We start from the raw sequence: 27,771 nt of genomic DNA, 5'->3' as shown, positions 1-27,771 counted from the left end.
TATTAACAACAGACCCACCGTGGTGCAATTGTTAGCATGCCCGCCTTCCATACACAAGGTCGTGGGTTCGATTCCTGCTTTGACCGAACACAAAAAAGCGGTGGTTTACCCCACCTCAGTAATGCTGGTGACATTTCCGAGTGTTTCAAAGCTTCTCAAAGTGGTTTCACTGCAATGTGGAACGCCGGTCGGACTCGACTATAAAAAGGAGGTCCCTTGTCATTGGGCTTAACATAGAATCGGGCAGCACTTAGTGATAAGAGAGAAGTTCACCACTGTGGACTGAATAGTCTAAGTGAGCCTGATACATCGGGCTGCCACCTAACCTAACAACAGACCCCGACGACTGTTGCCTTTTATGCATTTTAAAATTGCTATCCTTTGTACCAGAGCAGTAAGATAATGTGTAATATAGTTCCACGAAACTAATTAGTGGACACAGCCGAAAAAAGAGCATAGGCAACTCAAAAAGAAAAAGCTCTTACTGTTTGCTAATTTAGCAATTAAAAATTTAGCGTTTAAAAACGGCACGGCCACAACTCATTCTCAAAATAAAACAAAAAAGCATTGGTTAAAAAAAAACAAAAACTATATAATGGAAATATGTTTTCTTAGAGAAATTTCAATTTCTTCAATTTATTGAGACAATACAATAAGCCAAAACGAGGCCAATAATAGTGTACTGCCATCCACACAAATAAATATTTTTCGTCCTCAATCACGAAATTAATTGGTCCAATTAAATTTTAATTGATATGCCTTCAATCACAGAAATAAAAAGTCAATTAAAAATTAATTGATCCAATTAAAAATTAATTGATACATACAATTTTTTGTTTGAAATAAAAAAATTGTAGAATCAATTAAATGTTGTACATTTAATTGGAAAATTGTTTAAATTTTAATTGGAAAAATTTTTTCTGTGTGGGATTTGCTCTGACAAAAAAAAAAGAATTTGCTCTCACGAAAAAGAAAATAAAATGTTTGCACGTATAGCTTTAAAAATTAGAAACATTTTGTTACAGAATTTGAGTATATTACAATAGAAACCTTAAACTTACTTATATTTCATAAATATTTTAAAAATTCAGAAAGTAAAGTTTTCTGTAAATTGTTAGCTTGGCAAATTTACGACTTTTTCTAAGTGGGGATAATTTTGTGCCACTAATAACCATAACTTTAACATTTTGGTGTCACCCTTTTCTCATGTTGTGCCACTTTTTATTTAATTCCCCTATATTGTTATATGTATTTGGTAAATTTTAATCCTAAATCCATTTAAGATTACGAATGTAATTTGTGCCTTAACAAATGATCGCGCTACCAATACTATACAAGTGATCACTATTTCAAAGCGGACACATGTACCTCCTAAAACTATGCAACGATAATTATCTAAAACGTATACTCTCCCTAAACAATTTAAGTGGTAATTTTCAATTATATCGAGATATAATTTAAATTTAATTTGAAACAAGTTCTTCAGATTTGTTCCCTAAATATAGATTTGTTCTTAAAATTTTTGACTTTTATCTCTACATGATGACGTTTTTAATAATCTAGCAAATATATCGAATTCCAAGATTTTTATACATCACCTCAAAAGAACTTCTTGTGAACTAAAATATAAGAAGAGCATTTTTGGATGTACATTAAAAGTAATGACTAAGGAAGACCTTTCACATTTTTTCTGGGTAATTCATATTCAATTCAATTCATATTCCTTAAACTTACATTCTTTTGAACAAAAGCAATTCTTGCAGTGTATCTGTTTTTGGCAGGAAATCATTCACTGTGAATACCTCAACAACAAATGACAATGGCTAGGAATAGAACTAGTGTTGTAAATTTTGATTACTTTTGACTACTCGTTACTTTTGAATTGAGTATTCGTTACTACTTGTTACTTTTATAAAAAAAATTAAAAAGACATTGTGGGTAATTTTTAATAATATTTTGTTCTTTCTAAATTTAAAAACAGTATAGAAAAGCGGATTACATTCTCCAGTTTTATTCTAGTGTTATATAAATGTGCTGTTGTAGATATATAGGTCTCGTTAGAAAAAGATTTCCACAAATCATTCAAATTTTTTGAGCCAACTTTGTATTCACTATTCGGTATTTTTTTCGTCAGGGTATATCTAGATGGCATTGTGTATTACAGATGTTTGCAATTTGCAAACTTTTTAAATCCATCATTTTCTACCATTGACAGTGGATGCAAATATTTAGTTCATTTTTATCGTGAGATCCAATGTTTAAAATTTCCGACGGTTTTTGAATAAAACAACAACATTGGAATAAAATAAACAATTGGATTGGACCAGCTGAAGTCAACATTATTATTCATACTATTCGCATGAGACGTTGTCTCCAATGAACAGTTGGAAGTTTGGTAAAGCTCCCACCTACACCGAATTCAAAATTCTGCATATGCAAACGTTTTTGAGAAATCAGATACATTTTTCACTTTCTCCAAAGGTGAAGCCATATATCCTTTTCGTGTCATTTTAACTGATAAAACGATTTTATTTATTTATTTATTTCAACTTTATTAATAGCATAGCCTCATAGAGGCCCTATTCGTTACAAAATATAATATTTTCAAAAACTTGAATTAATATTTTCCAATAAGTCAAGAATTTTATTTCCAAACCATCAACTTGCTTGCCGACAGAAGAAAACAACTGGCATTGGAGATATTGAGTACTCATTTACTATTAACGAGTGCTTGTAATCAAATACTCGTTACTTTACCAACACTAAATAGAACAACAATTGACTAAAATAAATAAAAATCCTACACGATGAGCGTCCATAAAAAAAAAAACATGTCGAACTTGTTTAAATACCAATGTAAGTTTAAAATTGTTAAGCACAAAGCCCAGATTGTTGAATGCTGACAAAACGTATGTGGAACTATTGAAATTTATAGCCAATGTTGAGGTAAGAATTTCGAATTGTATCGTAATGGTGCATCTCTAATATACATTCGTATTACTTCCAACAGATTGAAGCGAACGATGGCAAAGGCAATAATAAATCACCGTCACAGGGCATATGTTGCACCTGTTGTAAAAAGATACGAGACTCATATACTTTCATTAAACAAGTTCGTGAATGCAATGAAGAATTCTTAAATGTAACACAGAAACTAAAAGATGATCAATACGAAAAACCTTTTAAAGAGGAGGATGTGGCAAGCGGTGAATCTGAAAAGCCCTATATTAAAGAGGAGTACGAAGAATTTGACATAACAGAGGGTCTATTGTATCAGCTCTCTAAAGAAGAGAAGGTGGAAAAAAGTTCCCATAGCTCAAATTCAAGTGATGATTTTAGCAAACAATTTCCAGCACCGGCCGACACCAGCGGCTCAGACACCCAAGAAACTCAGGCGTATAAAAATGTAGCTGCGGCAGAAGTTGACGTTTCCATAAAATCTGAATCAGAAAATGAAGACGATGCTCAAGAATTGTAAGTTAAAACTTATACTATTCAATCGCCTTGATATTCATTTTTCTCTTCATAGTCTTCCCGACAATGCTTTGAATGAGCCAGTATTTGTGGACGACCAAATTAATGGGGATAATGAACAATGTAAAAATCTCGAAGAAAACAGTTCTTACGATCCCTTAGATAGCAATGAGGAGGCAGCAATCGACAATGATGAGGAGGAAGAAGAACCCGAACCACCTGAACCCATTGACGATAAATTGCTTCCGGTGCGTTGTGACGAATGCGAGCGCGTTTTCCCCAATTCCATACAATTGAATCGCCATCAAAAAGACATGCATATACCGGATGAATTGAAAATACAATGTCCAAATTGTCCAGTTAAGTTCAGTCGTCGTTACAATATGTATACCCATATGAGAACATTCCATAAAAATGAAACTGTTAGAGAACACCAAATAAAGCCTAGGAATTTAACCAGAACAGATGTTTGTGACCAGTGCAATCGAGCCTTCAGCGATAAATACAAACTAATGGCCCACATTAAGAATAAACACGGCCCAAATAGTAAGGAAAAACAAACACCGAAACGTTATCTGTGTACACTGTGCGGTCTAATATGTACCAGTCAATCCAACTTGAATATCCACTATAGACGCCACACTGGTGAAAAACCTTTTAAATGTGACTTTTGTGGTCGAGCTTATGCGAGATTATACGATGTGCAAGTACATCGCCGTGTACACACGGGCGAGTCTCCATTCAAATGCACCATATGCGAAAAGGCTTTCAAAAGATCGAATAAATTGAAAGTTCATATGCGTATACATACCAATGAAAGACCCTATAAATGTACGCAATGTGAAAAGGCCTTCAAGCAAAGTAAGGATCTGAATATTCATAAAAGAACCCATACGGGCGAACGACCATATAAATGCAACGTGTGTAATAGTACTTTTACCCAAAGTAATTCATTAAGACTGCATCAGACAAAAACGAAACATCATGAAGTTATACAAAATCCGGAGACATAATTTACTGATATTACTAATAATGCTAGAAATATACGATATGCCTTAAATTATTTTGTAAAAATGGTAGGCTCCAATATTTCTCAATTGGCTAAAAGCGTAACCTGAATTCGCACACTCGTCTTCTGTTATATATTTATAATTCAGCAAAACAGCAATTTTTGCATTTTATATCAAATGTGTAGAATGATCTACAGTACGACTTGATAGTATGCTCTAAATTGATCAGCAAATATTCTCGTTTGCTTTTTAAGGCAAAGAACACAAAAAATCAATAAGATTGCAATATGAAAAAAAGCCACCGGTTGCAGTTCTCTGCTCTCTACCATGGATTGCGTAGAAACTTCTACTATAGAGTGTCATCCACAATCAAATTACTTGGGTTGTGGTAATACTTACCGATGGCAAGCTATCTTAAAACTTGTTAACATCGTCTTCTGAATTCTAAGTTAGTCCATAGGTGGTATTTATTAAACAAAAAGATTAAATACTTATATGGGGTAGTCTACGAACCAATATGAACTTTTGCGCGCTAACCGGAGAACCAGAATTGAAGTATGGGGGTTATATATTATATGGGAGCTATATACAATTATGAACCGATATAGACCAATTTTTGTGTGATTGGGGATCGGTTTATCTGGGGCCTATATATAACGATAGACCGATACTAGCACAATGTACCAAATTTCGACTGTATCGGATGAAATTTGCTCCTCCTAGAGGCTCCACAACCAAATATCGGGATTTGTTTATATGGCGGCTCTGTATGATTATGGACAGATATGGACAATTTTTGCATGTTAGAGACTACATACTAACACCACGTACTAAATTTCAACCAGATGGGATGATTTTTTCTCCTCCAAGAGATTCCGGAATTCAAATCTGGGGATCGGTTTATATAGGGGCTACATATAATTGTGGACCAATTTTTTGCATGGTTATTAGACATCATATACTAACACCATGTACAAAGTTTTAACCGGATCGGATGAATTTTACTCCTCCAAAAGGCTCCTGATGTCAAATCTGTGGATCGGTTTATATGGGGCCTATATATAGTTATGGACCGATATGAACCAATTTTTGCATGGTTATTAAAGACCATATACTACCACCACATACCACATTTCAATCGGATCGGAAGAATTTTGCTCCTCCAAAAGATTCCGGAGGTGAAATCTGGGGATCGGTTTATATAGGGGCTCCATATAATTGTGGACCAATATGGACCAATTTTTGCATGGTTATTAGACATCATATACTAACACTATGTACCAAGTTTTAACCGGATTGGATGAATGTTACTCCTCCAAGAGGCTTCAGAGGTCAAATCGGGGGATCGGTTAGTATGGAGGCTATGTATAGTTATGCACCGATATGAAGCAATTTTTGCATGGAAATTAGTGGTCATATACTAACAACATGTACCAAATTACAGCCGCATCGGATGAAATTTGCTTTTTCAGAAGGATCCGCAAGCCAAATCTGGGGGTCGTTTTATATGGGAGCTATACGTATACGGGGTCCGATATGGCCATGTGCAATACCATCCGACCTACATCAATAACAACTACTTGTGCCCAGTTTCAAGTCGGTAGCTTGTTTCGCACGCAAGTTAGCGTGATTCCCACAGACGACTCAGAATTTCGATGTGTTACAAACGGAATGACAAAGATAATATATCCCTCATCCTATGGTGGAGGGTATAAAAGAAGATGAACCATCTTCACCACTTCTATATTTATCAAATCCAAATCAATGCCTATGACTTTTGGCTCAAATAGCAAACATTGCCTGTTATTTTTTACACTATAAAATGTTTTAGTTCATCTGAAACAGACAAAAATATTGGAAAAAATATTTTTGATTGAATCACAAAACTTAATTGATCCAATTAATTTGTTAATTGAAATGTCTTCAATCACGAAAATTATTGTATCAATCACAGTTTTAATTGTGCATAAAAAATAATTGATTTCATAAGGAAATTTTATTAATTCAAACTTTCTTAACTGACTCAATATTTTTAGTTTGATTACAAAATTGAATGTTTGAAATAAATTTTTAATTAAAAATTATTATAAAATTAGATTAAGTCATATAATCTTCCGATTAAAAATGTAATCGATTAATTTTTAATATAAAATTTTCAATCATTGACTTAATTAACTTAATGTTTCTATCTTGATTAAAAAGTTAATTGTATCAATTAATTTATTAATTGAACAATTTTATCAACTTCAATCAACATTTTAATTGGAAATATTTTGCTGATATAATTTTTTTCAGTGTAATAAATATATTAAAAATGTTTTTTTGGAAATTTTGCCTTATAGCAGATCATATCTACCCAAATTGGACGATATACCTAAATCTCAATCGGTTTTCAACTATTTAACTAGAATCTCATATCTTGTAGGTATATTTTATAAAACGATAAGATTTTCAAATTTTCTTTTAAAAACAGGTATGCTCGGTGGTTAACATATACGGTTGAAATAATTTCTCATCTAAAGGAACCACTAAGCAAAAAATAAATCAACAAGATTTTCAAAATACACCAAGAACCAATCCAGATATGCATATTTAGCTTCTCTTCATCTCTTGAAATATTGGGGGTGGTTTATATCACCCATTGCAAACTGTCAGAAATTGCAGAAATATAAATAACAAAGTATTAAAACAGCTGCTTAATTTTATACAAACCCAAAAGGGCCATGAATGCAATAGAAAACAAATGCCGGACTTGTTCAAAGATGAAACAAAAAATGATTTCCATAGATGTTAAACCAAGAAAATTGAAAATAGATAAAACTTATAGGGATATATTAAAGTGCATTACAAAACTTGAGGTAAGTTGTAAACAGATTTCACACCAAGAGGAGAGTACTTATCAAGTAATACTTGTATACTTTTAGATGAAACCTGATGATGAATACAAAATATCGCAACACATTTGTAATATTTGCAGCAAAAAACTAAGTGATTCGTATAATTTTATTGAAAAGATCCATGAATCTTATGAGTATTTTGTGAGTATAGTGGAAGTTAACATAAAATCGGAAAGTCCCAAGGAAAGTCAGAATTTTACCAAAACTCAAGAGAAAAATCGAACTCTCCACTTAAAGGAGGAAAATATGAGCTATGATATTGAACTAGAACACATGAAACAACGAATGTTTTCAAGAAATTTGGTTAGTATGATTTCTCCCAACATTCCCACCGAACCGGAAGAGAAAATAAAAAATGATCCGAATTTAATGTAAGTTAAACACACATAATGATGAAAATATATTCCACAATTATTGTCCTATTTAATTTTTTTAGGCATTCTGAGGAAATAATCTCAGATTTGGATAAATATTCTCTCAAGTCCTGCGATGAATCGATAAGCTCTAATGAAAGTTGGCACAATGATCCTTTAGATGATAATGAAGGTAAAACACAGACTTGTTTTGATAATGAAATGATTCCTGTAAAATGTGATGAATGTGAGCGAGTTTTTGCAAATTCACTTTTATTAAACCGCCACAAAAAAGACACCCACCTACCGGATGAACTTAAAATACAATGTCCTAATTGTCCTGCGAAATTCAGTCGTCGTTACAATATGTATGCCCATATGAGGGCATTCCATAATACCGAAACTGTTAGAGAGCATCAAATTCAGCCTAGAAAATTAAATAAAACTGACATATGCGATCAATGTCAACGTTCCTATAGCGATAAATACAAATTGCGGGCTCATATAAAAAGTAAACATGGCCCAGGGAGTGTAGCCAAAAAGCCAAAGCAACCTCGGAAACAATATCTTTGTACACTTTGTGGTTTAACGAGTACGAATAAATCCAATCTAGCAATCCATTACAGGCGAAAACATACCGGCGAAAAACCCTTCAAATGTGACCTTTGTGATCGGTGTTTTACACGATCCTATGAGGTTAAAGTTCATCGTCGAACGCATACAGGAGAAGCCCCATATAAATGTAATGTTTGTGCAAAAGCTTTCAAAAGGTCAAACAAGCTAAAAATTCATATGCGTATTCATACAAATGATCGACCTTACAAATGCTTGGAATGTGAAAAATCTTTTAGAGAATCCAAGGATTTGGTTATCCATAGGAGGACACATACTGGCGAAAGACCATATAAATGTAATGTATGCAATAGTACGTTCACCCAAAGCAGTTCACTAAAACTGCATCAAAAAAAGAAAAATCATTTTATGGAGAATGAAATGAAAAATGCGAATGATACAATATAATATAAAGCTCAAGAAAAACAAAAAAAATTAAATCGCAATTATGGAAAATTAGTTGTTTTGGGGGGAAATCAGTACTCAAAAACCAGTACCCAGACTCCATTTTGACTTTGGAATCACTCGTCATACCCAAAATCAGGAAAATGGGTTTGAAATCAGTACCCAGACTGCAGCTTGCCTTTGGAATCACTCGTTATACCCAAAGTCAGGACTAAAGTTAAGCAAAGGCTCAAATAAGGATGAATTGTATAGTCTTGAAATCAGTACCCAGACTGCAGCTTGCCTTTGGAATCACTCGTTATATCCAAAGTCAGGACTAAAGTCAAGCAAAAGCTCAAATAAGGATGAATTGTATAGTCTTATCTTATATCTTATATCAGATAAATCAATGAATTAACCGTTATACTACGTTGGGGTCATTTGATGACCCAAATCGTATTTTTCAACACCTCATATCTTGCTGTTCGAATATAATTAACAATTTCTACCACTCAGTGTATTAATTGGCAACATATGCTGAATTCATGCTGAGTAGTAAGAAAGTAAGAAATTCGGTGATACGGTGAATACGATCTATTACCCAACGTAGTATAAGGGTTAAAAATTTAATTGGTACAATAATAAAAAAACTCTTGTTATGTACCATATTAGCTGAATAACATCATTATAAAATTTATACACAATAAAAAACTAAAAAAAAATTGGTTCAATTTATATGATTGATTTTTGTTGAGATTAAAAATTGTTTTTTAGCGATATTGTTTTAAAAGCTTGAGAATTTGTTCCAAAACATTATAACAAACTGATCAAGTGAAGTGTTGTCCATTGCAAGCCGCTACTTTTTCCCATCGTATACCGCGAGGAAAAACGGATCGTCTTTTGACTCAATCCGGGAATCAACCACGGTTGCCACAGTTGCTAGAATTCTACCTAAAATGGTCGATTTTTTTACTCTTTGGTAGATTGGTAGAATTTTGGTAGCATTCACATATTTTCTATAGAAATATAATTTTGAGAAAATTTTCTTTAGAAATAAAATTTTGGGAAAATTTTCTATAAAAATACAATTTTGACAAAATTATCTATAGAAATAAAATTCTGACCAAATTTTCAATAGAAAAATGTTGACCCAATTTTCTAGGGTGGCCCAAAAAAAAGACTGAAGGATTAAAAATGGTTATATCTTTTATGTTTTTAATATTTTTTGTCTTTTTCAGGTTATTTATGATGTGATGTGCAGCAACGCGTCAAAATCATTCAATTTTTTTATTCTTCTGGAAGCCAGAGAAAATGATAACTTTTTAAACAATCTTATAATGGGCGATGAAGCTCATTTCCACTTAAATGGATATGTAAACAAACAAAATTGTAGATTTTGGGGCACTCACAATCCTAGGGCATTACATCAGCGTGAATTACAGATGTACTGTTTGGTGCGGTGTTATAGCTGATAAAATTATCGGTCCATATTTTTTCGAAGATGTGGAGGGTCACCCAGAAACGGTTAACGGGGCCCTGTATAGGACTATGATAGACAATTTTTTGCGTCCACATGTTGAGAATAATCAAAACATATGGTGGTTCCAGCAAGATAGAGCAACTGCGCATACAAATAAAAACAAAAAAATTACAGTTATTTTTAATCCTTCCGTCCTTTTTGGGTCACCCTCTATAGAAATATATTTTTGTAAAATAAGATTTTCTTGTTTGGTAGTTTTTGATAAAATTTTCTTCAAATTTTTGGTAAATTATTTTTGGCTCGAGTGGCAACCGTGGAATCAACCTAATTTCTGTCTTACTCATAAAAATGAAAATACTGATCAACCAGCATCATCGATAGGAACAAGTGGTAATCAGAAGGATCAAAGTCTGGGCCATATGATTTTTAAGGGTATTGGACTTTCCATTTGAGTCTTTCTAAATAGGTGTTTAAGGGTTTTGGATTTGAGTGTTTCCAAATAGATTTTTTGCAATATGTGGTCGTGCTGCGTCCATCATCTCATGCCTTTCCAAATATTGAGGCTGTTTATAACACAATTCTCGGCAGTAAACCACACCACAGCATAGTCTTCTTTCCATGGATATTCGGCTTGACCATCGATGTTGTCCACTTTTCATCTTATTGAGATTCAAAAACCCTATGTTTTTTACACTCCGGACAAATGACTCATAGTGAAAATGAAAAATATGGAACGATGTTTTTATCCCAAACTACGCCATTTGTTGCCAATACCGCATTACTAATCTGTGCAGCCAATATTTTTTTCAAATTCAATTAGGATTTTAATTATAAAAATATAGGCCATATTTTTTGTGTTAAAAATTAATTCAAAAAATGTTTAATTTAAATAATGTTACATATAACCAATTTATGAACGTTTTGAAATTTCGTAAACAGCTGTTTTTTCGAAATCTTAAACCAAAACAAACATTTTTCTCTCCACACTGACTTCTGAGAGATGGAATTGTCAAAATGTATCTGGTATTGGTATCTGTCAGACAACGCCAAATACAGATGTAGATTTCTTGTTGTGAATTGGTAAAACTGCAAAATATGGATAAACAAAAAAATCTTAACAACAAATGCCGAACTTGTTTAAATAGAAGTAAAGGTTTACAATTGCTTGAGAAAATGGCAATTGAAGATACATCAAGAGAAATATCTTATGCCGAATTATTGAAGGAAGTCACCAACATAAATGTGAGTAACAACTTTAGGCAAAACTTTTTCTAGTTAGATATATATGGCCAAGTTTTGTTGTTCTAATGCAGATTGAAGATGACAAAATCTCGGAACTGCCTCAATTCATATGCACATGCTGTGCTCGAAAGCTAAAATCTTCACATGCCTTTATAATTCAAGCCAAGGAAGCCAATGAAAAACTGCTCGCAATGCTGCACACAGAAATCCCGCCCGATAAGGATCCCCCTCTGGACTGTTTGCAAGAATCTCAAATAGATATAAATATATGTCTAGAGATAAAACTGGAAAATACAGATGAGATTAAGCGAGATGAGTTGGAAAGTGTAAAGCCTATGGAAGAGGACGAAAATGCAATATATGAAACACCCTTGGAAACCGACAAAACAAACGAGATGTCAAAAGAACCAAACGCCGAAGATACTCCGTATGATTTGTAAGTCTCAGCTTTGAATAAATAAAATATTTTACACAGTAGTATTTTTTCCACTTTAGATCTTTGCCACATGATGATGATTTCGGCTTTGAATCGGATTCCTCAAAGAGAGATGCAGACTTCTCCGATTCTAGTGATTCCGAAATAGATAATGGTAATGATTTCAATGCAAATGATCCTTATGGCCAAAAAGGCAGTCGAGGAGAAAGTAAGAAAAATACCTCCAAAGAGGATGATTCTGAGGATTTGGCTATAGCAGTGCCTTGTACGAAATGCAATAAGATTTTTAAGAATTCGAAAGTATTAGCACGCCATCTGCGAAACACTCATGTTCCGGAAGAACAAAAATGTACATGTCCCTTGTGTGGAGTGAAATTCACTCGTACTTGTAATATGTTCAAACACATGCGTACACAACACGATCCAGATACAGTCAAAACCTTACTGCCGGCCAGTGAAAAAATGCATCAGTGCGACAAGTGTCCACAGAAATACACCAAGAAGAAACATTTAAACAATCATATAAAAGCCAAGCACAGCAATGAAGGGGATGTTGGTGATAAGACTACCGATGATTCTAAAGCTAAAGCAGCCGAGGATCGTTCATTATGTTCGATTTGTGGCTGCTCGTTTTCGAAAAAAGCTTACCTTATAGTCCACATGAGACGACACACTGGCGAAAGACCTTTTCAATGTGATTTGTGTGACCGAGCATTCCCGCACAATTCGGAATTGAAATGTCATCGTCGCATCCATACGGGTGAAAAACCTTACAAATGCAAACTGTGTGAAAAAGCTTTTCGAGTTTATAAAAAACTGGCCACCCATATGAGATCGCATACCGATGAAAGACCCTATAAATGCAATCAGTGTGAAAGAAGTTTCAAATACTCCAAGGATTTGAATATTCATCATCGAATACATACAGGCGAAAGACCTTATCTCTGTACTGTTTGTGGGAGTACATTTACGCAGAGTAACTCACTCAAGGCGCATCGTATGAAGCTGGGACACATGGAAGATAGTACAACAGTCGCTAAATCACAAGCTCCGCCAGTAATGCATTTATTAACATAAATTAAAAACAAATGTATTTATTTAGTATGTCAAGAAAATTTTCAAAATAACAACAGATTTAAGTAATTTCCGGACATTTACTTTGAAATTAATTGTCAATCAATATCTTCTTCGGAACACTCAGGGAAGTTATGCCTCGATTACATCTGATTACAGATCCTAAAACAGTCGGTTGTGTTTTAGATTTAAGAGAAGTATATGAGACTACCCCTAAAGAAATTTGTGATTAGATGTTTTTGTTATTGATCCAAGATGAACGACAGATTTAATTAATTTCCGGACATTTACTTTGAAATTAATTGTCAATCAATATCTTCTTCGGAACACTCAGGGAAGTTATGCCTCGATTACATCTCATTACAGATCCTAAAACAGTCGGTTGTGTTTTAGATTTAAGAGAAGTATATGAGACTACCCCTAAAGAAATTTGTGATTAGATGTTTTTGTTGTTGATACAAGATGATCGTGGTGTGTACGCTATCCCTACGTAATGAGGCCCCCTACACAGAAAAAAATTCACGAAAATTTTTCCAATTAAAATCTTAATTGAGTTTTAAAAAATATTCAATTAAAATTTTAATTGCATCAAAAAAATTTTTTATTGAAATAAAAATCAATCACACAAATTAATAGTATTAATAAATTTTTTAATTGACTGACAATTTTTTAATTGATACTATTTCATTTCTGTGATAGAAGCACCCAGTCAGACAAAAACCATCGGAAAAGCGTTGTAAAAGCGTTGTAAACGGTTGATACACGGTGGGAAAAAGCGTTGTTAAAACCCCAAAATGATAACATCATTCCACGGTGTATCGAATGTATTTAATAACGTTTTCAAAGCGTCATGAAAACAATATTTTATACGCTTTTCCGATGGTTTAACGAACGCTTTGACAACCCCAAAATGATAACATCGTTATACGGTGCATCGATGGTTTTTACAACCATTTGCATTTGAATTAAAAAATTAATTGTATCAATTAATTTCGTGATGGAATCAGAATAAAATTTGTTGTGTATAAGGACGATATATAGGATATATAGCCCAGCAACAAAATAGTATGTTCTTCCTAAGGCATTACTTTTAAAGTACAAAACAAATCCTCTTCTAGAGATGGATTTAATTTTTACTTCACAAGAAGTTCTTTTAAGGTGATATATATGAAAATACTTTGTTTTGCTCAGTTTTTGCAATAAATTTAAAATTTTGTCGGTTATAAAACACAGCAGGGACAAAAAAAAAATAATGAAAACTAAATAAACAATATTTGAATATTTAAAGATATATTTCTCGACCGATTCATATTAGATAACATAACATATTGATTTTAATTAGCAATAAAAAAATAAGTTAGTAGAGTCATTTTTTTTATTTCATCTATAGTGGATCAATTACCGGATCATGGCGGGAGTAGTACAGCAAAACTTTTAAACTTTGAAGTTAATTCTACTTAAAAAGGGCAGAGAAATAAAATTAAAGAAACAGGAAAATTCATAAAAATCAATATGGGAGAACTTTCTTCTTTGTCCCTAATGAGACGTTCTTCCTTTTGCCAACTAGGTTAGGTGGCAGCCCGATGTATCCAGCTCACTTAGACTATTCAGTCCATTATGATACCACATTGGTGAACTTCTCTCTTATCACTGAGTGCTGCCCGATTCTATGTTAAGCTCAATGACAAGCGACCTCCTTTTTATAGCTTACGACAGTATGCAAGGCGGGCATGCTCCCAAATACCAACCATTATTCCATTACCTCGATTTTTCTATTTAAGGGAAGCCGCTGTTATCACAACGTATTTTTGGCAGCAAGGAAAATATAAAAGCTAACACCAACAGTTCTATGTGTAACAAACGAAATGACAAAATTAAGATATTTCCATAACATGGTAGAGTATTCAAAAAGCTACTGTGCCTTTTTTTTAATAAAAAAGGGGATGAACATATGTTACACAGAATGAAGAAGAAGCATCTGTATCTTAAATAAAACCAAATAATATATCAACAACATACAAAGCGAGAGCTATGAAAAGTTGAGATATTTTCTTTATAAAAAATAATTTTAATTAAAAAAAATGGATTTAAAAGATATATGCAACAAATGTCGCACGTGCTTAACATACTGTAATCGTATGGAATCTTTGGGACAATTGGTACATGTAGACAAAACCTCACAGGAAATGTCTTATGCGGAACTGATAAAGGAAATTGTCCACTTAAATGTAAGTTTTAACAGATTTTTAATTATAAATCGTATCTGAAAGAAATTCCTTGTTTCCGTCGACATCTTTTCAGAATGATGTAGATATAATGCACAGATTTCCCCAAAATATTTGCCTGAAGTGTTCACAACAACTTAAAAGTGCATACGTTTTTATAAAGCAAGTCAAAGAAGTCGATGAAAAAATATGGTCAATTTTGAATAGAATTCCAACCATGGATTGTTTGCAAGAGTCTGAAATAGATATACAGACTTGTACGGAAAATAAAATTTACAATAAAAGGGAAATTGTAATGGAAGACGATGAAATTAAGGAGATTAGCAAACAAACTTTGGAGGAGAGCTTGTGTGTCGATCTCCCACACACATTGGAACCTGAAGAGATTGGTGGCATAAATACTCCAGGCGATATTCGTGATTATAGTGATGATAATTCAGAAACCGAAGAGCATTTAGAGGATGAGGCCACAAATATAGAAATTCCAAATTTTTCTGAAGAGATAAAAGAAAAGTTTAAGAGAACTAAAAGCATCGACAAGTCTGATGATGACATTGCAGTACCCTGTCTAAAATGCCATAAAATATTTAATAATTCAACAGAGTTAAGTAGACATTTGCGAAATACCCATTTGCCAGAAGAGCAAAAATGTGCATGTCCCCTGTGTGGTATTAAATTTACCCGTTCCTGCAATATGTATAAACATATGCGTACCCTGCATGACCCCGATGATGTCAATTTAATATTGCCTAGAAAAGAAAAACCATTTCAATGTGAAATGTGTCCCCGGCGGTATACACAAAAAAGGCAATTGAATTGCCATATCAAGGAGAAACATCAAAATGGAGAAAACGTAAGCAAAGCAGATGAAGACTCCAAAAAGAAATCCGAAGTGCGGCCATTGTGTTTTGTTTGTGGAAGTTCGTTTTCAAACAAGGCGCACCTTATTGTTCACATGACAAGACACACAGGTGAAAAACCTTTCCAATGTGATCTATGTGACCGGGCATTTCCTCGAATATCAGATTTGACGTGTCATCGTCGTATACATACTGGAGAAAAACCTTTTAAATGTAAGATTTGTGATAAAGCTTTTCGAGTCTCAACGAAGTTGGCAACACATATGAGATCGCATACCAACGAAAGGCCATATAAGTGTAAACAATGTGAGAAGAGTTTTAAATATTCCAAGGATTTAAATATTCATAGGCGAACACATACAGGCGAAAGGCCTTATTGCTGCAATGTTTGCGGTAGTACATTTACCCAGAGCAATTCGCTTAAAGCTCATCGTACGAAATTGGGTCATATGGATGATGCAACTCCTCAACTAGGAAAAAGCTAATAGATTTTTAAGTTAGAATATTAAATTATGTCCAAAAATACACATCCAGATAATCATGGAAAATATTTTTATTGTGTTTCTTTAACGGGCATGTACGGATAGGTACATTTCACTCATATATTGGTTCTTAAAATGTAAATTGTGGCTACCCGTTGATATTAATCTTAAACCTGACCAACCATTCCTGTAATATAGCATAAATTTCTCTAATATAAACCTCTAACAATTTGTGGCTTTGTGTTGCTTATATACATTCCTTGAAGCAAACTATTCTTCAGCCTGATGAAAAATGACAAATGTAACCCACAGTTATACATTTCTCTAAGTCCAACTACTAAAGAGACAAACAATATGATCCCCCAAAACCAAACTCGGATCAATAATCACCGACATCCAGACCCAGACATTTAATACTATTCACGTAATTATAATTTTTTTTCAATTCAATTCCAACATTTATTTAATCAATTAAGCCCTCTTGGACCATACCTTGATATATTAAAAAAAAAGTACAACAAGCTAAAGAAATTACAAATGCAAAGGGGAAAAAATCATAATAATACTTAAAACTAATGTGAATACAATATTCTCAATAGCTGAAAAACTACACGCACATTTCTTTACCTAAACACCAAAAAAATACGCAACACCGCATATGGAGGCATTATCAGTGATGATGCACAAACAAAGTTAATAGTTATAATTAAAATACTGAATTAGTTTACTATTAAAAGCGCTTAGACTTACGGAAAAGTTCTTAATTAATTATCATATTTTTTGTAAAATTATTATATAAATTTAATATATTAAACTAAAATTAAATCATTTTTTATATAATTTATATTTTATTTATATGATTTAATATAATTATTACAAAAATTATAATTATGTGAATAGTAGTGTTAAATGTCTGGATATCGGTGATTATTGATCCGAGCTTGGATTTTGGGTAACATATTGATTACCTCTCTGGTAGTTGGACTTGGGGAAATGTATAACTGTGAGCAGGGCTGTGGAGTCGAGTCAAATTTGCTCGACTCCGACTCCAGCATTTCCGGAGTCGGAGTCGAGGCTAATAAGTAGTGTTCCAAAAATAGACCGATATAAGTAATCTATTTTGCCATACGTGTTTATATGTCCAAAAGTACTCTAATTTTAATTTTTGATAGGACTCGACGACAAATCTCAGCATTTTATGGATTTAAAGAACTCTACAGTTTAATTTCAGGCCAATAAATTAAAATACGACAGAAGACTATATAGAGACCACATAAAAATATGGGTAGATAACAATAATCTCCAGAATATGAATTCATAGAAACACAAAATTTCAAAAAAATAATTAGGCTTCAAGAAGTTTAAGAAGTAAAAATTGGTCTACATAGGCATTTTATAAAAAAAAATCTATATAAAAAAGGAAAATACACACAAATCAAAATGTCAGGCTAATCAGATAGAAAGTTTGGATGTTAAAAAATGTAATGTGTCGGATATATAAAACAAACATAAACTGCCATAAATTAGGACGGGCGGAATTTTAAATAACCACTACCATACAATATATGACTGGAATAGCCGGACAGTTGTTGTTTCTATAGAAGTAAAATGGTGAAACATCGATTTATAAATGGTCTATCAGTTATGGACATTACAGGCCATTAATTTAATGTAAAGAATTTCGAGTGGCTTTGATGAAACAAACGTTCTCCCAAAAGACCGCCTCAGATGTTACGTTGGCAAAGGTTTAATTTAAAATTACAGCTTCCAAGGACATCGGGTGTATATGGAGATTTCTCAAGTAATTATCTCCATATACAAAATCTGGGCCGACGGGAAATTTCCGCATTTATTTATGGATCTCAAATAACTCAAAATTTCTGACAAATCTTATGAAAATTTTAGACTGGGAAACAATTCTTAAAACAAATCGGAGATGGGTTTATATGTAGGTGCTATATCACAAAATTGTCCTGTATGACCCATCTTCGAACTCGACATGCCTGCCAAAAATTTAGAATATTAGGTTCTACTGCTATATTGCCTTAAAATTGTACATTTATCAAGAGCTTATATAGGGTTAAAAATCGATAGTTTAATATGTTATTCAATTGATCAATTCAGCCCATATTCTAGTAAAACCTACTCTTTATATCACCGTGAAATTTCACCCATATAAATACACTTTGAATGGCCTGAAATCCAGTACTTCGTTTTTCGTTGTTCGATTAAAAACCCCAGTCGAATCTAATTTGTCGAAATATTTCTTTAGTTACTAAGATATTAAGTGTTTTTCAAATTTTGTTTCGCCGGAGACGGAGTCGAGCAAAATTTTCAGACTCCGACTCCACAGCCCTGACTGTGAGTTACATTTGTCACTTCGCATCAGGCGCAAAATCGCATTTCTAATGATACAAGTGAACTACTGTTTGAAAATGGTATCGGGCACTCAGAATTTTAATAAAAATAAAATTACATTCATTGTGAATAGGACAGCTCGGTATGTATTTGGAGTCAAATGGTATGAACATTTGACGGTATTTCACTTCGAAAATTGGTGTTAGTTTAAAAGCTATAAAAAGATCATTGCCTTCTAATCTTCTTATGAGATTTTTGTTTTTCACCTACTGTACCGAATACACAAATTATTATACCTTCTATTCTATTAATTGTTTCATAATCGAAATATCATTGGTGGTGTTCATAGCTAGCACTTTTTCTCAGTTAACAGATTTAAGAATTATTTTAGTGGCCGCCATCATCATTATAAGTCTTAATAAATATAAATTGAATTGAAAACAAGTATATACGGCCGTAAGTTCGGCCAGGCCGAATCTTATGTACCCTCCACCATGGATTGCGTAGAAACTTCTACGAAAGACTGTCCTCCACAATCGAATTAATTGGGTTGTGGTATCTTAAAACTTCTTAACATCGTTTTCTAAATTGTGAGTTAGTCCATACGTGGTATATATTAGACAAAAAAGGTATGTATAGGTAAGTCTACAAATAATTACGAATCGATATGGACTTTTGCACGGTACGTAGAGAGCCAGAATTGAAATATGGGGTCGCTTATATGTGGGCTATATACAATTATGAACTTGATATAGACCAATTTTTGTGTGATTGGGGATCTATTTATCTGAGCGCTATATATAACTATAGACCGATATCGACCTAGTTAGGCATGGTTGTTAACGGCCATATACTAGCACAATGTACCAAATTTCAACTTACTCGGATGAAATTTGCTCCTCCAAGTGTCTCCAAAACCAAATCTCGGGATCGGTTTATATGGGGGCTATATATGATTATGGACTGATATGGACCACTTTTGGCATGGTTGTTAAACATCATGTACTAAATTCACGTACCAAATTTCAACCGAATCGAATGAATTTTGCTCTTCCAAGGGGCTCCGGAGGTCAAATCTGTGGATCGGTTTATATGGGGGCTATATATAATTATGGACCGATTTCGACCAATTTTTGCATGGGTGTTTGAGGCCATATATTAACACCACATACCAAATTTCAAACAAATCGGTTGAATTTTGCTCTTCCACGAGGCTCCGGAGGTCAAATCTGGGGATCGGTTTATATGGGGGCTATATATAATTATGGACCGATGTGGACCAATTTTTGCATGGTTGTTAGAGACCATATACCAACACCATGTACCAAATTTCAACCGGATCGGATGAAATTTAATTCTCTTAGAGGCTCCGGGAGCCAAATCGGGGGGTCGGTTTATATGGGGGCTATATATATTTATGGACCGATGTGGACCAATTTTTGCATGGTTGTAAGAGACCATATACGAACACCATGTACCAAATTTCAGCCGGATCGGATGAAATTTGCTTCTGTTAGAGGGTCTGAAAGCCAAATTTGGGGATCCGTTTATATGGGGGCTATACGTAAAAGTGGACCGATATGGCCCATTTGCAATACCATTCGACCTACATCAATAACAACTAATTGTGCCAAGTTTCAAGTCGATAGCTTATTTCGTTCGGAAGTTAGCGTGATTTCAACAGACGGACGGACATGCTCAGATCGACTCAGAATTTCACCACGACCCAGAATATATATACTTTATGGGGTCTTAGAGCAATATTTCGATGTGTTACAAACGGAATGACAAAGTTAATATACCCCCATCCTATGGTGGAGGGTATAAAAATGGGGTTTAATACGATAGAATTATTACTTTGGAGAATAATGAAAAATGAAATGAAATGAATTATGATCCATTGTGGATTGGGTTAAAGTATTCGTCCTGGAAGCCCCATCCCTTTATAAATATAATCGATAGGTGATGAGAAGTGAGGCTCCAGAATTAAATTAATACATTGCTGCGTTTCCATTTTGGAAAATCTTTGCTAGGCCAATTAACGCCTACTCATTTTAAAGAGAAATATAAGCATATAACAATGAGCGAAGAATTTATCTAAATATTTTAATGAATTTTCCCTCACCTATGAATTTAGTCATACCACGAGTGTTAGTCTTCAATTAAATTCCTTTTCAAAAATGCTACCGTCAATATATGTCGGTGAATCCTACTGGTTCAATAGACACCTGCCAAAATCAGTATACGTAATAAAATAGTCCGTAACATATACTTATATGGGAAATCTCTTCCCGCGGCATACAAATGTTCGCCTAACTAAGATCAGGCAAGTGCAGCCGCCTCAATTCCTTCCTATCAGTAATTGATAGCAGCGTTGGTGACGTGTGTCCCGTATGTAACAAACGGCCACTAGTCACTATTTCAGTTGCCCAGTTAAACCTACCCGACTCACCATCAGATCACTCTGGACACATCCATCCTTGTCGCAGAGTTGCTTGATCTGGATACTAAATGCATTTCCAAAGAACAGAACAAAATGGATGAAACCACATAAAAACTGTTACAACAATATGTATATGAAAGTCACCAGAATATTAATGACCCAACAGTTTTATTCGATAAGAAAAGAATATTCTCACTTACCTTTTGCCCTTAAAATGTATGTACATATGTCCAAGCACTTGATTCTGAAATAAGACGCATTCAACTAAAATCAGTCCCGGAAATATAATGACCAAACATTTTTATACTTACCGACTTAATCGTTTTGCACATAAAATGTATTTATGGAAGAATATCACATCAATGTAGCAAATTATTATATTCGATTTTTGCCTACATTTGAGTTAAAAAAAACACATTCAACTAAATTTACAATTGAATATTTTACACCACACAGTTAATTTTTTCTATATTTTCAACTGTAACTCTTTTTGCGCGGTTTTGCAAAAATTTACCGTTTTCAAATAATGACGACAGCTGGAAAAGGGCATTCAACGCCGTTGAAAATATATAGAAACAGTGTTGCCAGAGTAAATTAAAATATCATATCTGGTAATTAACCGCTTCATAAACAAAATTCCTTTTTTTTGCATCAAATGGAAGAAGAAAAATTAATATTTACGGGTTTGGTACAATTAAATTACCCAAAATTAGCCCAAAATACATATATATGTGTTTTCTACGAAATATATGTATAAAATTTTAATTTCCAATTGAAAAAATTATTTTTAGAAAAAAATGTTTATGAAGTAACTTTAAAATCAAAACAAAAAAAAAATAAATGAAGGGTCAATTCACTGTTTACCTATTGGTAGTTGGTAAAACAAAAAGTCAACAAAGTCCTTCGCTTCCAACTATCTCAAATATTGGTTTAAGGAAGACGCCATGAGCTTCAAACCGATAGTTAAATGTCGAGCCTGTTTTCGGAAGACAAAAGGATTGAAATCTATTTGGGATGTCCGTTCTGCTGAACCACTTTTAGCGTATGCTGATCTCCTAAAGGAAGTAGCAAATATAGACGTAAGAATTAGATCCTGGTGAAAAACATTTCCGATGTTAATCAAAAGTTGTACAGGAATTTGATTTCCAAAACGGAGAAGATTCCAGTTACGAAATTATGGGATATATCACAATATTACTAATCGGGAGAGATATATGTACATATGTTGAAATTTTCTACTATTCTAAACGACTTTTTTACAGGTAAAAACTGATCCGAACCCTGAAACACCGAAATTTATTTGTGGTCCTTGCATAAAAGGGCTTACATCGTCCTATGAATTTTTAAATCAAGTAAAGGAAGCAAATGTTAAATATTTGTCTTCATCGCTTGAAACTTCTTCAGTTGATAAATGTATGGAAGAATCGGAAATAGATATATGGAAGTGTTTGGAAATTAAAGTCGAAGATGACGATACGGAATTAAAAAAGTCTGTAAAAAACAATCTAGACGAACTAAATGTTGAGACTAAAAAGAAAAATCCTCTATACAATCCATTGGCTGGAGAAGATAATGAAACTAAAGTTCTCCCAAATCCACTTGAAAAGATTGTACAGGAAACGGAATTTGATGTGAAAGATATTATGGAAATTAAAGAAGAAATAGATGCAGACACGGATGCCGATCAAAAGGAAACAGCAAATCGATATGAAATGGTGGTAGAGCCTAAAATTGCAACAAGTCAAGATAACATTTTGAACGATACTGCGATTCCACATGATGAGAAAGTGGGGGATGATAAGCAGTAGGTAGATGCCAATGTAATAAGTCATATTTTAATTGCTTTTTTCTTTTTAAATTTAGAGCCAATTTGGATGATAAACTCGATTCGGACTCCTCAAACGGATATACAGAAGACGAAAGTGATGATGACAATATGTCAACTATTTCAGAAACTAGTCACAAATTGGGATCAAAGGGAAAACGAGCGTTTACCAAGACAACGAGTAATCAGGAAGAAATGGATGTTGCCGTAGCCTGTCCACAATGCGATAAAGTATTCACAAATTGCAAAGCCTTTAAAAGTCATTGTATAAATGCTCATGTTCCTGAAGACCAAAAATGTTCTTGTCCCATTTGTGGTGCTAAATTTACTCGTTCCTATAGCATGTATTATCATATGCGTACGAGACATGGTCCAGAATCGGTCAAAGATTTATTACCTCAAAGAGAAAAAACGTACCAATGTGATAAATGTCCCCGTAGCTATACAAAGGACAAATATTTAAAACGACATACCAAAGAGAAGCATAGTGGAACGCAAGAACAGCTTTCTAGCGAAGCTGGAAATACGAAAAAATCGAAAAAGACGGAAATTCATCGTCCACTGTGTTCGATATGTGGTAGTTCCTTTCCGAATAAAACTCAATTGACTATCCACATGCGAAGGCATACAGGCGATATGCCATTTAAGTGTGAACTTTGTGAAAGAGCATTTCCCCGCGTTTCAGAACTAAAATATCATCAGCGGGTACATACCGGTGAGAAACCTTATAAATGTAAATTATGTGATAAGGCCTTTCGGGTATCGGCGAAATTATCTTCACATATGCGATCTCACTCTGACGAGAGACCCTACAAATGCAAGCATTGTGAAAAAAGTTTTAAATATTCAAAGGATTTAAATATTCATACTCGTGTACATACTGGTGAAATGCCCTATAGCTGTAACGTATGTGGTACTAAATTCTCACAGACTCATTTGCTCAAGGTTCATCGCACGAAAACGGGTCATATAGATGAAGGAAATATACCATCAAAAATGTTCATGCATTTTTTAAGTTCATAAGTAAACTTTCCTCAAATATAGGAATTCCGTAGTAATATTTAAAACAAATTGTATTTTTATTTTAAAAAATCCAAAGATTCCACATTATAAAAGCAGTATATGTTTAAGGGTTTACTGGCTCAAGAAATTAACTTGAGACAAAATTTAAGAAAAATTTAATAAAATTTAATAAAAATAAATTAAAATTTAATAATTTCATTTCTATAGAAAATTTTGCCAAAATTTTATTTCTATAGAAAATTTTGTCAAAATTTTATTCCTATAGAAAATTTTGTGAAAATGTTATTTCTATAGAAAATTTTGTCAAAATTTTATTTATATAGAAAATTTTGTCAAAAAATTATTACTATAGAAAATTTTGTCAAAATTTTATTTTTATAGAAAATATTGTCAAAATTTTATTCTATAGAAAATTTTGTCAAAATTTTATTCTATAGAAAATTTTGTCAAAATTTTATTCTATAGAAAATTTTGTCAAAATTTTATTTCTTTAGAAAATTTTGTCAAAATTTTATTCCTATAGAAAATTTTGTCAAAATTTTATTTTTATAGAATATTTTGTCAAAATTTTAGTTCTATAGAAAATTTTGTCAAAATTATATTTCTATAGGAAATTTTGTGAAAATTTTATTTCTATAGAAAATTTTGTGAAAATTTTATTTATATAGAAAATTTTGTCAAAATTTTATTTCTATAGAAAATTTTGTGAAAATTTTATTTCTATAAAAATTTTTGGCAAAATTTTATTTCTATAGAAAGTTTTATTTCTATAAAAATTTTTGTCAAAATTTTATTTCTATAGAAAATTTTGTCAAAATTTTATTTCTATAGAAAACTGTCAAAATTTTATTTCTATAGAAAACTTTGTCAAAATTTTATTTCTATAGAAAACTTTGTAAAAATTTTATTTTTATAGGAAATTTTTGTCAAAATTTTATTTCTATAGAAAATTTTGTCAAAATTTTATTTCTATAGAAAATTTTGTCAAAATTTTATTTCTAAAGAAAATTTTGTCAAAATTTTATTTCTATAGAAAATTTCGTCAAAATTTTATTTCTATAGAAATTTTTGTCAAAACTTTGTATCTATAAAAAAATTTTCAAAATTTTTTATCTATAGAAAATTTTTTCAAAATTTTATTTCTATAGAAAATTTTGTCAAAAATTTATTTCTATAGAAAATTTTGTCAAAATTTTATTTCTATAGAACATTTTTTCAAAACTACTTCTATTGAAAATTTTGTTAATTTTTTTTCATAGCTTTATTTTCTATAAAAAATTAAGGGCTAATTTTCGTTGACTGGGGGGCTTACCCCGTACTGAAATTTTCGACTCAAAGAATTCCAAATGATAGCATTGATTATTAAAATTATACACTGAAAAAAGCTCGTATGGTTCCTCATATTTTTGAATGCTTTTTAGCTTTGTGGTCAAGATATAAAAAATTAACAAATAACGATTTCATTCATTTTGAAGAATTTTTCAAAATTATTACAGCCAAGTTGGACTTAGTCCACCATTTTTTTTCATGTACAGATAATTCTTTCTAACTCGAATCATTTAACTATAAGGATATTTTTGTAGTGTATCTTGAAAATGCTTTGAGTTGTGATAGTTTTTTTTCTTAATTTATTCTATTATTCTGTCATACTGTCTATACATATTAGCGTTTAATATGAGTATCTTTAGTAATGTTGATGCAAATAACTGTAAAAGGCCTTTGTAAGGCTGTTACATATGAATGATTAATTATATACTTGAATATTGATTATTAGATTTGCTCTATGTGTCCCAGCTTCATGCGATGTGCCTTAAGGGAATTACTTTGTGTAAAAGTACTCCCACATATTGTACATAGATAGGGTCTCTCGCCTGTATGTATGCGATTATGTATATTCAAGTCTTTCGAATATTTAAAACTTCGTTCGCATTGTGTGCATTTGTAAGGTCTTTCATTTGTATGTGATTTCATATGGGTGGACAGCTTTGTGGAGACTCGGAATGTTTTTTCACATATTTTACATTTAAATGGTTTTTCTCCTGTGTGGATTCTCCGATGACGTGTCAGCTCTGAAACTCTAGGGAAGGCCCTTTCACAAAATTCACATTGAAATGGTTTTTCGCCCGTATGCCGTCTCAGATGAACTATCAAATGGGATTTGTTGGAAAACGAAGCTCCGCATATGGAACATAAGGGACGAATTTCCTCCTTAGATTCTGTTTTTACGCGGTTTTTCCCACTAGATGCATCATCTTTTTCTGCCTCTGGCCCACTATGCTTTACCCTAATGTGACCATTTAAATTTTTCTTTTTGGTATATTTTCTTGGACATTTATCACATTGATAAATTTGTTCTTTTGCTGGCAGCACTAGTTCAACAGATTTTGGATCATGTAGTGTCCGCATATGAGTATACATATTACCAGGACGGCTAAATTTAGCTCCGCATATGGGACAAGAGCATTTCTGATCTTCTGGAACATGAGTATATCGCAGATGGCGTTTTAATTCTTTGGAATTATTGAAGATTTTATTGCACATGGAACAGGGTACTGCAATGTCTGTTTCAGTATCTTCATTTAACGATTTCTTAGTATCTTTACGAGTTTTTCGAGTAGTGATTTCTTCTTCCTCGCTTTCACTTTCGGAATCTTCCGTTGCAGACCAATCTGCAGCTTCAGCATCATCTATGGGATCTCTATGTTTCAAGAAAATAAATTTCAATACTCAAAACAATCGTGGAAACTAAAGGCTTACTCTTTTGTGCTCTCCACGTTCGTGCATTTTGCATCTTTATCCGAAGTTGTGCCATCATGCATTTCTTTTTTAAGATCTAATTCATTTTTATGATCAGGAATAACATAATCACCGGTATTATTGCCATCGTCGTTTTGATCCCATTCGCCATCTTCACACTCCAATTTAATTTCAAGACATTGTCTTATATCAATTTCAGACTCTTGAAAACAATCCATTTTGTGCTCCTCAGTTCCGGGATTCAATGCATCCGTTACAATTGATAAATATTTTCCATTTGCTTCTTTAGCTTGTCTAATAAATGCATGCGAGGATTTTAGTTCACGGGAACAGCAAGAACAAATGCTTTGAGGCAATTGTGTATGTTTGTCCTCGGCGACCTTGAATGATATGAATGGATTAATGTCATCCAAATGTTGTCCCAAATAGGTGACTTACATTAATATCTGTAATTTCATTCAACAATTCGGCATAAGATTTTTGTTGTTGTTTTTCGCTAATTGCTAAATTTGAGAGAGACTGCAGATCGGTTGTCTGATTGAAGCAAGTACGACATCGATTTGCCCAAATTGAACTATTTTCAGTCATATTGCATGGGACTTTAATAAGACACCATCAATTGGAAACCAGCAATAGAAAGTGGAAAATCTTTATTTACTATATTTTTGGAATAATTCTCAGTTTTTATTTATTTATTTACAGGGAGAATTACATCCAAATACACAGGGTTGTATAAAGAAGATTGTAAGTGTATCCTGAATAGTTGCAATGGCTTGATTATACATTGCTAAACGTAACGTGACGGAAGTAATTGCACGTATGTACATTTATTTTGT

At 32.9% G+C, this 27,771-nt stretch overlaps 5 protein-coding genes across 5 annotated transcripts in view; 4 read left to right on the top strand and 1 right to left on the bottom strand.

Moving 5' to 3' along the window:
* Positions 1-731, top strand: part of LOC142220853 (uncharacterized) — a 955-nt gene extending 224 nt beyond the window's left edge. The window contains exon 2 of the mRNA XM_075290232.1: positions 1-731. This exon is cut by the window's left edge and continues 1 nt beyond it. Within this exon, the coding sequence (XP_075146347.1) occupies positions 1-232 (232 nt within the window). The 3' untranslated portion in view covers positions 233-731.
* Positions 732-2,831: 2,100 nt separating this feature from the next.
* Positions 2,832-4,548, top strand: LOC142224815 (uncharacterized). Its single transcript, XM_075294601.1, has 4 exons — positions 2,832-2,856; positions 2,936-2,946; positions 3,011-3,474; positions 3,530-4,548. The coding sequence occupies exons 1-4, from the start codon at positions 2,832-2,834 to the stop codon at positions 4,485-4,487; spliced, it is 1,458 nt and encodes a 485-aa protein (XP_075150716.1). The 3' UTR covers positions 4,488-4,548.
* Positions 4,549-6,840: 2,292 nt separating this feature from the next.
* On the top strand, positions 6,841-9,474 carry LOC142220847 (uncharacterized). Its single transcript, XM_075290224.1, has 3 exons — positions 6,841-7,342; positions 7,409-7,752; positions 7,818-9,474. The coding sequence occupies exons 1-3, from the start codon at positions 7,208-7,210 to the stop codon at positions 8,752-8,754; spliced, it is 1,416 nt and encodes a 471-aa protein (XP_075146339.1). The 5' UTR covers positions 6,841-7,207; the 3' UTR covers positions 8,755-9,474.
* A 1,677-nt stretch (positions 9,475-11,151) lies between these two features.
* Positions 11,152-24,226, top strand: LOC142224809 (uncharacterized). Its single transcript, XM_075294595.1, has 8 exons — positions 11,152-11,452; positions 11,524-11,888; positions 11,948-12,959; positions 15,035-15,190; positions 15,264-16,527; positions 22,210-22,409; positions 22,593-23,134; positions 23,194-24,226. The coding sequence occupies exons 1-8, from the start codon at positions 11,306-11,308 to the stop codon at positions 24,176-24,178; spliced, it is 4,671 nt and encodes a 1,556-aa protein (XP_075150710.1). The 5' UTR covers positions 11,152-11,305; the 3' UTR covers positions 24,179-24,226.
* Positions 24,227-25,783: 1,557 nt separating this feature from the next.
* LOC142220831 (uncharacterized) lies at positions 25,784-27,672 on the bottom strand. Its single transcript, XM_075290196.1, has 3 exons — positions 27,374-27,672; positions 26,936-27,315; positions 25,784-26,876 (listed from the first exon to the last, which is right to left on the bottom strand). The coding sequence occupies exons 1-3, from the start codon at positions 27,521-27,523 to the stop codon at positions 25,949-25,951; spliced, it is 1,458 nt and encodes a 485-aa protein (XP_075146311.1). The 5' UTR covers positions 27,524-27,672; the 3' UTR covers positions 25,784-25,948.
* Positions 27,673-27,771: the final 99 nt, after the last annotated feature.

This window comes from Haematobia irritans, chromosome 1, assembly GCF_050003625.1.
Source record: "Haematobia irritans isolate KBUSLIRL chromosome 1, ASM5000362v1, whole genome shotgun sequence".
Classification (NCBI taxonomy): domain Eukaryota; kingdom Metazoa; phylum Arthropoda; class Insecta; order Diptera; family Muscidae; genus Haematobia; species Haematobia irritans.
The sequence above is the reverse complement of the archived record's forward strand: the minus strand, read 5'-3'. Positions and strand labels throughout refer to the sequence as shown.

Excerpts from the sequence above, each read along its gene's own strand:
- LOC142224815 (XM_075294601.1), top strand. The coding sequence starts at position 2,832 with ATGTCGAACTTGTTTAAATACCAAT. Across the intron at positions 3,475-3,529 it reads GAAGACGATGCTCAAGAATT|TCTTCCCGACAATGCTTTGA; the intron begins GTAAGTTAAAAC and ends TTCTCTTCATAG.
- LOC142220847 (XM_075290224.1), top strand. The coding sequence starts at position 7,208 with ATGAATGCAATAGAAAACAAATGCCGGACTTGTTCAAAGATGAAACAA. Across the intron at positions 7,343-7,408 it reads AGTGCATTACAAAACTTGAG|ATGAAACCTGATGATGAATA; the intron begins GTAAGTTGTAAA and ends GTATACTTTTAG. Across the intron at positions 7,753-7,817 it reads AAAAATGATCCGAATTTAAT|GCATTCTGAGGAAATAATCT; the intron begins GTAAGTTAAACA and ends TAATTTTTTTAG.
- LOC142224809 (XM_075294595.1), top strand. The coding sequence starts at position 11,306 with ATGGATAAACAAAAAAATCTTAACAACAAATGCCGAACTTGTTTAAAT. Across the intron at positions 11,453-11,523 it reads AGGAAGTCACCAACATAAAT|ATTGAAGATGACAAAATCTC; the intron begins GTGAGTAACAAC and ends GTTCTAATGCAG. Across the intron at positions 11,889-11,947 it reads GAAGATACTCCGTATGATTT|ATCTTTGCCACATGATGATG; the intron begins GTAAGTCTCAGC and ends TTTCCACTTTAG.
- LOC142220831 (XM_075290196.1), bottom strand. The coding sequence starts at position 27,523 with ATGACTGAAAATAGTTCAATTTGGGCAAATCGATGTCGTACTTGCTTC. Across the intron at positions 27,316-27,373 it reads ATGAAATTACAGATATTAAT|GTCGCCGAGGACAAACATAC; the intron begins GTAAGTCACCTA and ends ATATCATTCAAG. Across the intron at positions 26,877-26,935 it reads AACGTGGAGAGCACAAAAGA|AGATCCCATAGATGATGCTG; the intron begins GTAAGCCTTTAG and ends CTTGAAACATAG.